The sequence below is a fragment of the Typopeltis vanoorti genome, chromosome 2 (assembly GCF_054136105.1).
Source record: "Typopeltis vanoorti isolate ZY-2024b chromosome 2, IOZ_Tvanoo_1.0, whole genome shotgun sequence".
Classification (NCBI taxonomy): Eukaryota; Metazoa; Arthropoda; class Arachnida; order Uropygi; family Thelyphonidae; genus Typopeltis; species Typopeltis vanoorti.
The window spans coordinates 32247141-32263969 of NC_143550.1; the positions used below are offsets into that span (position 1 = coordinate 32247141).

At 37.8% G+C, this 16829-nt stretch overlaps 1 protein-coding gene across 1 annotated transcript in view; it reads right to left on the minus strand.

Annotated features, from left to right (window-relative positions):
- LOC150108907 (muscle calcium channel subunit alpha-1-like) overlaps positions 1-16829 on the minus strand; it is a 1617925-nt gene that overhangs the window by 1088909 nt on the left and 512187 nt on the right. Inside the window, exon 12 of the mRNA XM_090414483.1 lies at positions 15343-15436. Within this exon, the coding sequence (XP_090270609.1) occupies positions 15343-15436 (94 nt within the window). The remainder of the gene's footprint in view (positions 1-15342; positions 15437-16829) is intronic.

Here is a 16829-nt window from a genome sequence, read left to right on the forward strand (position 1 = left end):
TCAACCCTGTAATTATGCGCCATTGGGTGAAAGGATGGGTCAGTTTTTGAGGTGGAGCACAGCAGGTGAGTGTAAATTAGTCTCCATCAGCTACGGAGGTGTTTGGTACTTGATACTTGTTGGCTACATTTCTGCTATATTATTATTATTCAGGCCTCCAAGGAGTCAAAAGACTCATCGAGGGAGGTCCTTTCTAAGACATAAAGTCTGTCAAGACTCATCGAGGGGAAGTCCCCCCCTGAGAAACACAAAGTTTATCATACCACTCCTTAAACCCACTGACCGTTCTCACTCCCACCACTCCATCAGGCAATGCATTCCACGGCTCAACCACCCTCCACACAAAGAAACCACTCCTTACCCTCTTGCTCACAGTTTCCTTTCGTAACTTCCAGGGATGGCCTCTTGTCATCACTCCTTCCCGCTGATCAACCAAGCGAAAGAACTCCCCAGTGTCAACCCTGTAACCACCTCTCAACAGTTTAAAAGTCTCAATCATATCACCTCTCCTTCTTCTATCCACCAAACTCTGCAGTCCACATTCTCTCAGCCGATCCTCATAACTATCCTTGTACAGTCCTGAAACCATCTTTGTCATCCGTCTTTGTATCCTTTCCACGGTTAATTTATCCCCTTCAAATCCTGGGGACCAAATCTGAGAACAATAGTCCAAGTGTGGTCTGATCAGAGACTTATACAACGGAATGATAACCCTCTTATCTCTGCAGGTCAGTGTCCTTCTCATAATAGCAGCAATCCTCTGTGTTACCTTCACCACCTTTGCAATATGTCCCCTAAACTTCAGGTTTCTATCAATCATCAACCCCAGATCTCTTGTCTCCCCTACTTCCTCCAGTATAACTCCTCCCATAGAGTATGCAGCATCCCATCGATGTTTCCCAAACCTCAAGACCTTACATTTTGCTGCATTAAACTGACACCCCCCATTCATTTGCCCATCTATCTAGCTTATTTAAATCCTCTTGCAGGGCTACCACATCTGCACTATTACTAATAATCCTTCCAAGCTTCGCATCATCCGCAAACCACTGAATATCCCCCTGCAATCCACTGGCTATGTCATTGATATAAAGGTTAAACAATATAGGTCCTAGTACTGAGCCCTGTGGGACCCCACTTGTAACCCTCTGCCTCCTGGAAACTGCTCCACCATACACAACTCTCTGATACCTATCAGACAGCCAATCCTGAATCCAGTTGACCAATCTGACATCCAGACCCATGTGCTGCAACTTAAATATCAGCTTATCATGTGGCACCCTGTCAAATGCCTTCGCCAAGTCTAAGAAAATTGCAGTATATGCCTTTCCCTCATCTAATGCTCTTGTAACTTTATTATAAAAGGCTAGCATATTGCTAAAACAAGAGCGTCCTTTCACAAATCCATGTTGATTCTCACAGATAACATTACCCTCATCTGCCCAATGCTGTACACGGTCCCTCACTACTTTCTCCAAGATCTTAACAACTACTGATGACACACAGACTGGCCTATAATTAGACACTTCCAGTCTGTTACCACCCTTATGCAATGGCACTATCTTACCTTCCTTCCATTCCCTGGGCACCTTTGCCAAAGCCAGACTTTCATTGAAAAGCCACGTTAAAGGTATTGTCAATTCCCTAGCACATTCTCTCAAAACTCGTGGCGAAATACCATCCAGTCCCACAGCTTTACTGACATCCAGAGTACTCAGTATCTGAAACACACTCTCCTCCTGTACCTCCAGACCTGTACCTCCAGATATTAGAAATAAGGATGATGAAAATTGTTGCATTGATCAAATTCATTCACCTTAGAATAGTTGGAATATGTGAAAAATGGGTGGATGGGGATGATATTCAGTTAGGAACAGAGATGAGTGGTATGCTGCGTTTAATGAGATAGAAGGAAGAAGGGTGTGCTGCTGATGCTGCTCCTCTGCTAATCATAGCAGAAGAGTTATGACTGCACAAGGTGGAAAGGCAAGAAGGAAACAGGGATTTTGAGGCAATATGGTACGAGATGGAACACAGCATGAAATATTTAGCTGGTTGTTGTTACAGGCCATGAAATGTAGAGGATAGTGATGGGAAATGTACAGGGTGTTCGGGATAAATTTGACAGTTTCGTAAGGAAAAAGAAAATCTTCTTTGTATCTATTAAATTTAATGAATTGACAAAAAAACATTACAGGCAGAGTTAATTACAATACTATCAACAAGATTTACTCAAAATAACCACCATTAGCATTGATCACAGCTTCAATTCTGCTTCGGAACCTCGAACAAGCTGATGCTACAGTCTCCCTGGGAAGGGCCGCAAAAACTGTTTTAATTTTATCCATTAACTGGGCTTTTGTATTACTGGAAGTGCGATTGGTGTCTTTTTCAACTGCGCCCCATACAAAATAATCCATGGGGTTAAGGTCTGGGGAGTTTGGAGGCCAAACATTTGGACTGGTGAAGTCGTAGAAATTTTCAGACAACCATTTTTGACTTTTCCCAGAGGTGTGGCAAGGGGCCGAATCCTGCTGCCATACATACGGCCTACCATTGGCTACCCTTGTTATCCAGGGCTTGACTACAGTTAGCAACTCCACGAACAAAGCCCGAATTCCAATGCCAGGGTTCTTCAACACCTGTTCCTGCAGATTTGCGAGGAATTCTGCTGTACGAACGCAATCAGATCGTCTGCTAGGGATCTTTCTTCTTGCTACATCCTCGTAGTCACCATTGCAAGTCTCTAGTTCATGCCTGATTGTTTTTACTGTATTCAGGGAGCATTGGGCAGCAGTCGTAATATCCTTATTTTGATGGCGGGCACAAATCATCATGATACAAGTTATTCTCTTCCATGATTCAGGTGGGTTCCAGCTATCCATCCTTTCTGACATCTTGTATATGAATGAAGAAGGGTCCAAACTTTTAAATGAAGAGAAGTGTGTGTTAATACATGTAACTTACGGAAAAATATAATTAATTATAAATATGTCAAATTTATCCCGAACACCCTGTATAAGCAAATGGGCCATGGACATGGATGTTTGTGACTGTCTGTGAAAATACTAGTGGTGGTAGGGAGTAGATGGCATTGGTATAGATGATGGGGTTCACTGTGATTGGTGGAGATGGTGAGTTGTAGAGTAGGTGCCTTCTCTCGATGAGTCTTTGAACTCCTTGGAGGTGTCACATAATAATAAATATCATTAAGGATTAATTTTGTACGAGACTAAAATCTTCTAGAAATAAGGTGTGAATGATGTCTAATGTCTGGGGAATTTTAATATTGGTATGTAGAAAGTTTTTTTTTGATGTGAAGTCATTAGCCTCTATATACAAGTAGGCCAGTTGTGAAGATACTTCACATGCAAATGTTGTTTGTCTACACTTGGATAAGGAATTAAATGAGGAATATAATTTCTTGGCATCTTTAATTTATACTCAAACCAAGTGGAAAAACTTTCAACACCTATGCCTGATACAAAGTTATCTAATAATAAGGTGATATACCTTTTAATTACATGAATATGGGAAGTATATGACTTATGCATTACTTCAACCTTGGTATCGGTGTGAATATCAGTCCTTTTTAGGACTTCCAGGGTAATGAATGGCAATGCTGTAGCCAATGAAGTTTTAACTGAGGTTCGGCTATTGTCGTTACCCAGCCATGACTAGAGCGTTTAGCTCAATAACACCCCATCCACACAGATTTTCTTCATTCAGATGACAGGATAAAAAGTCAAGGACTCAGTCCATCTCCCACTGATGCTTTTGTGTAGATGTGGTCCCTTTCCTTAAGGTATGAGAGCTCTGCTTGGGGTAAGGTTTTGCCTGTTGCTGAGTGGGGCCACTGCTGAGATTATGGCTCTGTCTGGTGGTGGGGTGAGCCTGCCACTGGGTAGAGCCAACACTGAGAAGTTCTTCTTGGTGACAGGGTGAGCCTGTCACTGAGTGGAACAATGCTGAGTTGGATGGTCACTTGTTTTGAGTTGTCTGGGGGATTGCCTAATTTTTAGACAAACCCTTTACTTAAGAAGTGGTCAAAACTGGTCTGGGTAGTGATCTTTCCCATAATGCATAGCATTATACATGTTTGCAAGGAGATGTGCTTTGCATTATAGGATACTAAGGCAAGTGATGTGAAGTCATACCATCTTTACCATGAGTTGCCCCAGTCCTGAAAATACTTCAGGCACAAACTTGGTTTGCTTACACTTGGATAAAGGATTAAACCAAGTATATAATTTCTTGGTATCTTTAATTTATGGTATTGGAAGAAAACTTCTATATCTGATATTAATGGGGAAATTCTTGCAATAATGTGGTCTGGTTCACTTTTTTTTTTGTGAAAGGGTAACTGAAAAAAAGGCACGTTGTTCAAGGATGTCTAAATTGTTACAAATGTCATAGATTGAATTGCCTATATTGAAATATCTCCATTTTATAGCACTGAGCATTTTATAGCACCTCCAAATATTCCACTCTCAATTAAGTTCCTCTGCCACGATATCCTAGTAAATTTTCTAGATTCATGAATAATATGCTGTTGTTAGTGCTGTAAGAAAAAAAAAATCTTTTCATACCAATGATTTCTGCTAAATGTTTAAAATTCTGCTCTTCACTCCATTAGCAGTCTCAGTGTTTGGCAAGAGGTGTCATAGTGCCAGGAGATTTGGCACAGGTAGTTTATAGTTTTGAAGAATTGGAGAGGTTATTCAAGTAAGTCTGCACATGTATGTCCAGTTTGTATTATTTTACAAATATTACTGACTTGTCATTTATTAATATTTTAAGAATTGGTAACCAGTATCCACCTTTATTCTTGGGTAGTTGGAGGGTCTGTTTTTTACCTTTCCTATACTTCCACTCCAAACAAATTTTATCAATAATTTCTACAGTTCTTTCTCTGTGTATAATATCTGTTACATTGATGACATATAGTAAGTCAAGAAATATTATTGTACTTAACACCCTACCTGTATGTAAAAAACAGTCCAATTTCCTATTCTTTTTAAGGTTCATTAACCTGAAAATAATTTCTTAGCAACTTATATTGTCTCGATAATATCCCACCCTCTTATACCTCCTATCCAAATTGCATTTCCTCAACCTTTTATCATGCTCAACATTCAAGATACTAGAAATCACCTTACAGAATGATCTCTAGACTCTTTCCAATATTGTTTCATTGTTTTGAAAATCCTGTAGCTAAACCTGTGCACAGTAATCCACATGTGGCCTGATCAAGGCCTTATATAAGAAAATCATCATCTCCTTCTAGAGTTACGAAAGGAATCTGTGAGCAAGAGGATGAGGAATGGTTTCTTTGCATGGAAGGTGGTTGAACCATGGAATGCATTGCCTGATGGAGTGGTGAGAGTGAGAACAGTCAATGAGTTTAAGGAGTGGTATGATAGACTTTGTGTTTCTTAGGGAGGACCTCCCATGATAAGTCTTTTGACTCCATGAAGGCCTGAATAATAATAATAATAATAATATGAGTGGGCAGAAGTATGAAACTGTCAGTTTCAATGTTGCAAAGTGTAAGGCTCTGAAATTTAGTAAACAACGATGGGATGCAAAGTATACACTTAATGGTGGAATTTTGGAGTTAGCTGAGGAGACAAGAGACCTTGGAGTGGTAGTGGTGGTGATGGAGGACAAGGATCTGAAGTCCAGATGTCACATTGCACAACATGTGAAATCATCACATCAGATTATAGTGATGCAGAGGGCAAGATGCAAAAATAAGGAAGTTCTGGTTTCATTATATAGGGCATTGATTGGGCCTCATGTAAATTATTCTGCACATATTTGGTCCCTTGGTTTTCGTGGTGATGAAGATATATTGGAAAGTGTCTAGAGAAGACTGAGGTGGTAAGTGTTCTTTGGGATGTGATAGACATGAAAACTGAGGATATATACTTTGCAAAACTTTTTTTGAATAGGAGGAAGAGAGAGGATATGATTGAGACATTTAAGTTGGTAAAAGGTTGTTACTTGGTTAATGTAGAAGAAATTTTTCACTGAATGGGAGAAGGGGGACAAAACAGCGAGACATTCCCAGAAGCAGTATAAGGAAGGTGTCAGCAGGGGCATAAGGAGCAGGTTGTTTGCATAGAGTGGTTGGTGAGTGGAATGCATTGCCTGACATTGTTACAAATCCAGATACATTAAATGCTTTTAAAGCATGGTTTGATGAGCTCTGTGTATAACAATATGTACCTCCTACAATGAGGCTTTTGACTCCATGGAGGTCTGGTGTTAATAATAATAACAATATCTATGTTCTGTGCATTGCTCTATAATCCATTGTGCTGCCTTCAAAAATTCAGCAATGTATCCCATAAATTTTAAATCCTTAATGGCCTCCATTGCTCAGCTAGTTTCAATGAAGCCTTTTGTATGGAAAGACCTGAGTTCAAATTCTGTCTATAATATGAGGAAACTTTATAAGGACTTTTCAATTATGGGTGAGTCAAATTAGATTAGTTTTTAGATATGTGGCAAGTAGAAGGAAGAATGATTATGGTCAGATGATCATGGACGAGCATGGTAGAGTGGTGACTGCTGCAGAGACATTGTTGGGGTATTCAGCAATCAATTTATAAGGGTTTTTCATCCTCATCAGGGTGAAATCATGAGGAACTTAAGTGTATAGGACATAGAAGAGGATGGCTTAATTGTTTAGTATTTGAGAAAATAAATAACCCTGATGTCAATAAGGTAATAGGATTTTATAACATATCAGCACATGTCATAAGGCAATGTTCCAGAGAATTGGCAACAGAATCGGCATGCCTGTTTAATAAGAGTCTTACAACAGCACAGGTTCCAAGGGAGTAGAAAGAAGGTAAAATTGTTCCACTGAATAAAGGTGGTGATAAGGGTGTGGTTTCAAATTATATGCCAATCTGTGTATTTGGAGTTGTGGTGAAGGTACTAGAGAAATTGGTGAGAAGTATGATACAGAAATGGGTTGATAACAGCAGTATTCTCTGTGGTTATTAGCATGAGTTTGTTAAAGAGAGATAGTGTTTTACAAACTTACTTATGTAGTATAACAAGGTGACGAATATCTTGGACAGGGGAGATGCATATACAGTGATAGTCTTGGATTTGCAAACGTTTTTGATAGACTGCAACAAGACAATCATTTAAATCATTTGAAACAGATTAATGATAATGTGGGATTGGATAACAAACTTCTGAGTTGGATCAGTGTCTGGCAGTCAGATAGGTATCAGAAAGTTGTATATGGCAGTGCAATATTCCTCAAAAGAGGAAGGCTAATAGTGGTGTACAGCAGGGGTCAGATTTGGGACCATTGTTATTCCATTTTTATATTTAATGATATTGAGATGGGTTTAACTAGTGATATGCAGATGATGCAAAATTAGGGAGAGCAATGCAGAGTGAAGCAGATGTTATGGCCTTACAGGAGGACTTGAATAGATTACATGAATGGTCAGATAAGTGTACATATCAATTAAATGTTTCAAAGCGTAAGATTTTGAAATTTGGTAAGCAAATGGAATGCAAAGTATACACTTGGTAGGGAAACTTTAAAGGAGGTAGAAGAGATTAGAGATCTGGGAGTGGGAGATCTTAGAGATTCAGGAACCATAATGCACAAGTTGTGAAGACATCACATCGGATAATGCAGAAATAAAGAGGTTATGATGCCACTGTATAAGGACTTGATCAGATTTCATATGGATTATTGTGCATAAATTTGGTCACTGTGTTTTCACAGTGATGAGGATACATTAGAAAGGGTCAAGAGAAGATTCATAAAGGTGGTCAGTGGTCTTTGGAATATGGAGTATGAGAATAGATTGAGAGAATGTAAATTGCAAAGTCTCATGAAAAGGAAGAAGAGGAAGATATGATTGAGACATATAAGCAAATTAGGGTTGTTATCAGGTTGACATGGAAGAGATGTTCCATAGAATGGGAGAGGCCATCACTAGAAACTGTATAACATGAGTGTGAGCAGAGGAGTGAGAGAGGTGTTTTTTTGTGGAGAGTGGTTGGTGAGAGGAATGCATTGTCTGAATGTGTTGTGAATGTATATACATTGAATCAATTTAAGGCATGGTTGGATAAGCATTGTGTACAATAAAGTGTACCTACCCACAATGAGTCTCTGACTCCATGGAGGTCAGATGTTAATAATAATGATAATAATAATTTTTTCCAAAATTCTGTAACCGAAATTGCATTGTCACCTGTTGCAGCTTCAAGTGTCTACAGAGATAGTAAGCCTTGAAAGTTGCAACATCCCTTGATCCATGGGTTTCAATCACGAAGTCGTATTTGCTGATAAAAAATAAATAACTTTCACATTTTGATTTAAGTTGCCAAGGACAAAAGTATATACAAGTTTATTAAAGCAACAGAGCTTTAAGCATAAGTTTATTCTTCTTTCAATAAGCTGGACTGAAATAAGACATAAATCAGTCTTCAAATATTTCTTTGGTCACCTATGATTTGATTTTTTTTTTTTTTTTTTTTGAGTAAAAGACTGGAAGTATTCAACAGCTGCCATAGGATTTTGCATATGGTACACAAACATAGGCTTCAACTAAAAATCAAGGGAGAGGGAGTGCTGATGTTGAAAGCAGGGGAATTGAGTCCACATAAGGTAGACATGAAATGGGGAAATAGTGGCAATGGTTATGAAATAGTGTGGTGTACCATGGAGGCTGACAGGAAGACATATTTTTTAGTTGGATGTTGCTATGGGAATGGGGAGGGGTGGTGATGATGAAATGTATAAACAACTTGGATTAGTGAGCAAATGAAGGGTAATTATTATGGGTGATTTTAATTATGGTAGTATAAACTAGAATGAAGAGATAACATTTGGGAATAAGAAAATTAATTTCTCGAGTTCTAGAACTGATAATTTCATCAGAGGATGTAATTGAGAGACGGGTTTCCCGCTTTCCTCCAGATGCTGAAAGTGATCATGAAATCATCACCTGTGTTGTGGCTAGTCATATGCAAACTCTTGTGAGGAAAGGATATATGTGAAATTATAAGGCTGGTGATTATGACAAGCTTAGGAGACTTGGAGCTATAACATGGAATGAGGAGTTGAGAGGTAAGGAAATAAATGCTGAATGGGGACTGACAAAGAAATACATAACAGCATCAATGTGTGAATGTATACCAAAGGCCAAAAGGCTGAATAAGGTAGGTGTAAATGAATGAATGTGGAGTTTAAGCATAAAATCTGGAAAAAGAAAGTACTTTGGAGGAAGTACAAGATGAATAATAGTAATAATCAGTTACATGAAGAGTATAAAGAACAAGCGAGGAGAATGACTCAGTTAGTAAGGAAATCAAAAGTAGAGAATGAGCAGAAATTGGAAAATCAGGCTAAGAAAAACCCTACAGAGTTTTTTTTTAGATATGTAGCAAGTAGAAGGAAGAATGATCATAGTAAGATGAACTTAATGGATGAAAGTGGTAGAATGGTAACTACTGCAGAAGATATTGTTGAAGTATTCAGTGATCAATTTATAAGGGTGTTTCATCCTGATCAGGGTGGAATCATGAGGACCTTAACTGTAAAGGACATAGCAGAGGATGGCTTGATTGTAAGTGAGCAGTAGTTACTGGAGGAAATAAATAAACCTTATATCAATAGGGTGATAGGATATGATGACATATCACCATGCATCTTAAGAGAATGGTCCAGGGCAGTATCATTCACATGCCTGTTTAATAAGTCTTGCAACTGAACAGATTTCAAGGGAGTGGAAGAAGGATAAAATGGTTCCACTGCATAAAGGTGTAATAAGGCTGTAGCTTGAAATTATTGGCTGGTCTCTATATCTGGAGTTGTGATGAAGGTACTGGAGAGATTGGTGAGAGATAGGATATAGAAATGGGTTGATAACATCAGTATTCTATGGGTTATCAGCATGGATTTGTTGAGGGGAGATCATGTTTCACTAACTTACTTATGTACTATAACAAGGTGACAAATAACTTGGACAGGGGAGATGCATATACCGTGGTGTATTTAGATTTTATAAAGGCTTTTGATAGACTACAATGTGACAATCTCTTAAATAAATTGAAACCAATGGGATCGGATTACAGACTTCTGAGTTGGATCGATCACTGGCTATCAGATAAGTATCAGAAAGTTGAATATGGCAGTGCAGTATCCCGAAAGAGAAAGGTCACTAGTGGTGTGCCGCAGGGCTCAGTTTTCAGGTCATTGTTGTTTAATTTGTATGTTAGTGATATGGGGATGGGTTTAACTAGTGATATGCAGCTGTTTGCAAATGATGCAAAACTGGGAAGAGCAATGCAGAGTCAAGCAAATGTTATGGCCTTACAAGAGGACTGGAATAGATTGCATGAATGGGCAGGAAAGTAGAACTATCAGTTCAATGTTGTAAAGTGTAAGGTTTTGAGATTTTGTAAATATAGATGGGATACAAAGTATACACTTGGGGGAGGGGGAATTTAAAGGAAGTAGAGGAGATGACAGATCAGGAAGTGGTGGTGGTGGACAAGGACCTGAAATTCAGAAGCCACATTTGCACAAGTTGTGATGTTGCATTGGATAATGGCAATGATGCAGAGGAAACTGACATGCAGAAATAAAGAGATTATGAAGCCAATGTATAAGACCTTGATCAGATCTAATATGGATTATTATTATTATTATTCGGCACCTCCAGGAGTCCAAAGACTCATTGAGAGAGGGCACCTACTCTACAACTCTCTTTCTCCACCATTCAATCTACCTACTACAACGAACTGCAACTACACCAACGCCCAATATTAGTATTTTCAAAGATAATCAAAATCATCCATGCCCACAATTATTATTACATGACACCTCCAGGGAGTCCAAAGACTCATTGAGGGAGGATACCTACTCTACAGCTCTGTCTCCACCACTTAATGCCACCACACCAATGTGGTGTGGTGGCAATAAGTGGTGGAAACAGAGACCATCTACTGCTGACATCACCACTAGTGTTTTCACAGACAATCACAAACATTCATGCCCACGGCAGGATTCAAACCCGCAGCCTTTTGGCTGGAGAGCAGATACACTAACTACTCGGCCAACTAGGCTGGTGATATTGTGTACAGATTTGATCACCGGGTTTTCATGGTGATGAGAATATGTTGGAAAGGGTCCAGAGAAGATTCACAAAGGTGGTCAGTTGTCTTTGGAATGTGGAGTATGAGAACAGATTGAGAGAATGTAAATTGCAAAGCTTCATGAATAAGAGAAGGAGAAGGGATATGGTTATGGCATAAAAGCTGATCATGGGTTATTATCAGGAAAAGATTTTCAGAGAATGGGAGAGGGGAATAGAACAATAGGCCATTTCTGGAAACTGTATAAGGAGAGTGTGAGTAGAGGAGTGAGTTCTTTACATGGAGAGTGATTGGTGAGTGGAATGCATTGCTTGAGTGTGTTGTGAATGTGGATACATTGAATCAGTTTAAGGCATGGTTGGATGAGCTTAGTTTGTGATAGTGTTTACCTCACACGATGAGTCTCTGATCTCATGGAGGTCAAATGTTAATACTACTAATAATAATAGTAATAATTGTAAAGTGGATGGCTAATAAAATCAAATAGGAACTGCAGATGAAAGGAGGTTATGGAAAAAGTATAGAGAACAATGAAGAGCAGTTTCATGATTAATATAAGACTCAGACCAGGAAAGACTAGCATAGCAAGGAACACAAAAAGGGAAAACAAGAAGGGATTAGTTCTACAGTCCAAGGAATATCTTAAGGAATTCTTTAATGTGGCCAGAAGGAGGAGAAATGATGATGGATGAATGAAACGAAATGATGGTCCTGTTCAATAGAAAAGGGGCTGAGTGACCAATGTAGATGACAGTGGAGCTGTTTAATGCTCACTTTATTGGGAACATTTCTTCTTGGAAAAGCAGAGATTTTTTACTGGAAGGATGGAAAGGGTTAAAGGTTTAGAAGTGCATGAAGAAAATGTCTTTCAAATACTCAGTACTCTGGAAGTTAACAAGACAACGGGAGTGGATGGGATCTCACAGTGTGTTTTAAGAGAAGTGGTAGTGAACAGACAGCTCTACTGATTAGTCAATAACAGTATAACTACTAGGGAAGTGCTGAATTACTCGTATACTGGGGAGAAAGGAGGGTCAGTGGTTCCACCACAAAGGTGGTTGTGGTAGAATGCAGGCATCAAACTATACACCAGTTTGTATTTCTTCTGTAGCTGTTAAGATTTTGGAGAAATTAGTCATATCAAGAATTGGGTAGATGAGAGTAATATTATCTGTGAAGGTCAATTAAGGATTTGTTAGGAGTTGGCCTTTTTTCATTAATCTGCTTGCCTTTTATAAGAAAGACAAGACCAGTTGATGAGATAATGCCATTTTTTAGATTTTGCAAAGAGATTTGGTAGGGTACCATATGACAAGTTGATATTTAAGTTGCAACATATGGGGCAAATATCAGGTTAATTAACTGGATTGGAAATAGCTCTATGATAGTTATCAGAGAAAAGTGTACGGGGAACAGAATCATGGAAAAGGAAGATTACAAGGGGATCACTGGGATCAAGTACTGGGATGTCTGCTTTTTAACCTTTATACCAATGATATTGTTGCTGGGAGATATTCAGTTATTTACTGAATTTATTTATTTATTTATTTACAGTTATTTATTGGTGATATGACACTTGCAAGGGATATTAGTAATTGTGCTGATGTGGTAGCCCTGCAAGAGGATTTGAATAAGCTAGACAGATGGGAATATGAATGGGGGGTGTCGTTTTAATGCTGCAAAATGTAAGGTCTTGAGATTTGGGATGCTGCATACTCTATTGGAGGAAGTAGGGAGGGAAGACAAGAGATCTGGAGTTGATGATTGATAGCAACCTGAAATTCAGGGGACATATTGCAAAGGTGGTGAAGATTGCTACAATAATGAGAAGGACGCTGACCTGCAGAGATAAAAGAGTTATCATTCCATTGTATAAGACCCTGATCAGACCACACTTAGACTCTCACTTCAGGAGGATTAAAATAAGCTACACAGATGGGCAAATGAATGAGGATTTCATTTGTAATCAATGTTTCCTATAAGCTGCATGGGCATGTAACCATGCAGTGACTAAGATGCTGCCGAGCACACTGAATTGTTGCCACATAGCTGAAATTTTTGTTAAAAAACACTACTGGTTCTAAATCACTATTTGTGCAATTGTTTTTGGTTTCCTTTCCTGATGTTCTACATATTCTAATTGGTTTATCAATTGCCACTGGATTGGTACAGTTAGGTCATGTGATCTTTGCTGGCTGACAAGATTAAATAGATGGCCACCCTATTTCCAAATGGATGGGTAAGAGATGATTCAGTAGACCAATTGCTTTACTAGTCATCTAGCAGCAGAAATCTGAAGTTATGTGAGACAGACTTAAAGCCACATATGAGGGGACATCATTAAACATGATTTTTATAATGATATCATTACAAAAAAGTTTTGACGTGCCATGCAGTTGTCAGGTCGTGTAAAATTTTCTACTCAGAGCAGTAGCCAGTGCATGCAGTTGAAAAAAAAAAAAAATTAGAGGAGATTGTTTTAAATGCAAACTAAATATAATGTGTTGAAATTTGGGATCCACCAAGGGATAGATAGCTACATACTAAATGGGTATATCTGTACTAGAGAAAATGGAGAAGGCAATAGATCTTTGAGTGATAGTTGATAAAAATTTGAAGTTTAGGGGACATCCTGCAAAGGTAATGAAAGTGGATTGCTGTAATACTAAGAAGGACTTTGACCAGTAGAGATAAAAAGAGGGGGCTGACTCCATTGTATAAAGCCCTGATCAGACCACAACTGAATTAGCATGCTTAGATCTTATCACTGAGATTGGAAAAAGATAAATGAACCCTGGAGTATTGAGACAGATAACAAAAATGATATCAGGACTTAATGTTAGTTATGAGGAGAGACTTAGACATGCAAACTACAGAGTTTGATGAATAGAACACAAAGGAGTGACATGACTGAGACATTTAAACTCTTGAGAGGCATTTACAAGATTAACACTAGCTAGATTTTTCATATAGTAGAACACAGGAAAGGAATGAGGTCAGGAGTGTACCCCAAAGTCATGTTGAGAAAGGAAGGTGGTAAGTAAGTGTGTGAGAAGTGGCTTTTTTTCATAGAGGGTGAGTGGACCATGGAATTCACTACCTGATAGGGTGGTGAATGGGTTTAATGATATAATACACTTTGTGTTGTCTAAGATGAGCCCCAGCAATGAGTCTAGTCCCTCCTTGGAGCTCCAGAATAATAATAATTCCTGACAGAGAGATCACAAAATGAACTGAAAACAAATAAGTGCAGCATTGATTTGACCAAATTCTGGTTGAAGAGGAAGTTGATGAGGTCTTGAAAAACTAACCCAAAGCAAAAGTAAACGACTGCATAAAGATCTCCAGTGTCTTATTAGTTTTTCTGTGCCCAATACACTCATCAACTGAAAGTCAAGTTAAGGACTGCCCAAGCATCACATCAATCCACATTACACTGTTAATACTAATCAGCCTCAATTAAGGAGAGTTTCCATTAGGACCGTGGGTTATAAATCACTGATATTGATTTTTATAAGGTTTACTTATCTTTGGTTTGAAGAATGAACTTTATCCATTAACTTAGAAACATAGGTTATAATAGGACTTGGCTGCAATACTGACCCCTTACTGCCAGTGCATTCAGATCATGATTATCACTTAGGTTGTATAGTGTATAATATATACTTAAAAAATAAACTCACTGTGCATTCAGAGGTTCTGCCACTTAATGGACAATGAGATAACTAAAGCAATAACATCACTTGTATATATATGTATATATATAACGTTTTCAGCTTAATGATGCAATGATTCATACCCATGCTTTCTTTTTTAAGTTGATTTACATTTCAGTCTCCTAAATGTACAACTGACTGATAAATCTGTCATATTCTTTGTTTAGACTATTGCCATAATATGTTCGGCACTATGTATAAGAGATATATAACTGAGAATGATGGCAGTACAGATATCAAAACAATAGATCTATAATTCACTTCATTATAAACTTGTTTATTTCTAAGCATTGTTAATCACTAATAAACTATGATTTGTCTCGCAAGTAATTTTTTTATACCTCACTGGATCTCAAATGAACTTGAGAAACTTGTAACTTTTTTTTCATCATGTAAACTTGATGTAAACTGCATTCACATGTCCCTATACTAAATATTGTAATTTAAATAATAATTAACAAATACCAATAACATTTGGTACCTTTTAACAGCCCACCATGATGGTAACCTCACTCTATCGACACTGGTGCTTTCCCCTTCAATTCTATCACCACCATTAGTTTCATTTAATTTTCCTGAAATGAACAAAAATTGAAATAACATTATTATTATTATTATTATTATTATTTATGTATGGATACCTGCAGGGAGGCAGGGACTCATCAAGGTAGAGTCCTTTGCAAATCATACAATGCCTAATATGTATCATACCATTCCTTGAAAGTATTAGCAATGCCCAATAGGAACTTATTCCATTCACTCATCACATATCATAAGAAAAACCAAGACGACCTCATATACTTCCTGATCATACCTTTACTTCCACAATTGATCTGTGTTCTCTTCCCCCGCCCAATCCCACTATTAGATGCAAATTTCCCTTGCGAAATTTTGCAATTTGGTAAGGGAACCTTAGTATAAGATTCCCTTATTGGAATAGTTGAAGGAAGATGATATCCTAACAAAACAGAAATGGAAGGGTACATTTTTTTTTGTGAGGATAGAAAGGAAGAAGGAAGGGGGAGTTTGCTGATGATAGTAGGGGAATTATGTCCACATAACATAGACATGAAAGAGAGAAATAGTGGCAATAGTTTTGAGGTAGTGCTGTGAGATGGAGGTTGACAGGAAGAGATATTTAGTTGGATGTTGCTATAAGTCAGGGAATGTGAAGGATAGTGATGAACAAATGTATAAACAACTTGGGTTAGTGAACAAAGAAAGGGTGATTATTATGGGCAATTTTAATTATGGTAGTGTAGATTGGTATGTATATACTGCCATAATTAAAATCACCCATAATAATTACCTTTGGGGAATAAGGAAAATGAATTTGAGTTCTTGAGAAACAACTATCTCAGGCAGCATACAAAGAAGGGCATGTAAATAGCATTGTTTTAATGTCATTATATTTTATATGGTCTAATTTTGTGCATCCTTTAATTGTTCTTAAAAATCTCATTCTGTGCCTGTATTTTACTTCTTTCCTTTAACAGTTCATATTTCTGAACCATATACTAGAGTGGCTATTAACTGAACTTCTGATAATAATAACAATTATTATTATTATTATTATCATCATCATCATCATCATCATTATGCAGGCTCCTATACAGATGTGCTTGAAATTAAAGCCCTCCATTTTCAAGAACAGTGGAAAATACCGGGAAGAAGGAAAAGAAACAGTGTTATCAATTGCAAAGGACACTCAAGGTACCAAACCCAAAATAAACAAGCAGTGGATAACCCAAGAAATCGTAACTACAATAGAAGAGAAAAGAGAGGCTAATATACTTGTAAACCAACAAAACAATGAAGAGAACAGAGAAAAATACAGAGCACTAAAAAATAAAGTTGATAACCTATGCAAAAAAGCCAAAGAAAAATGGTTAGAAGAAAAAGCCAAGAAATGACGAGAAGCATATCAACAAAACAACCTAAAAATCTTCCATGACACTATAAGAGAAA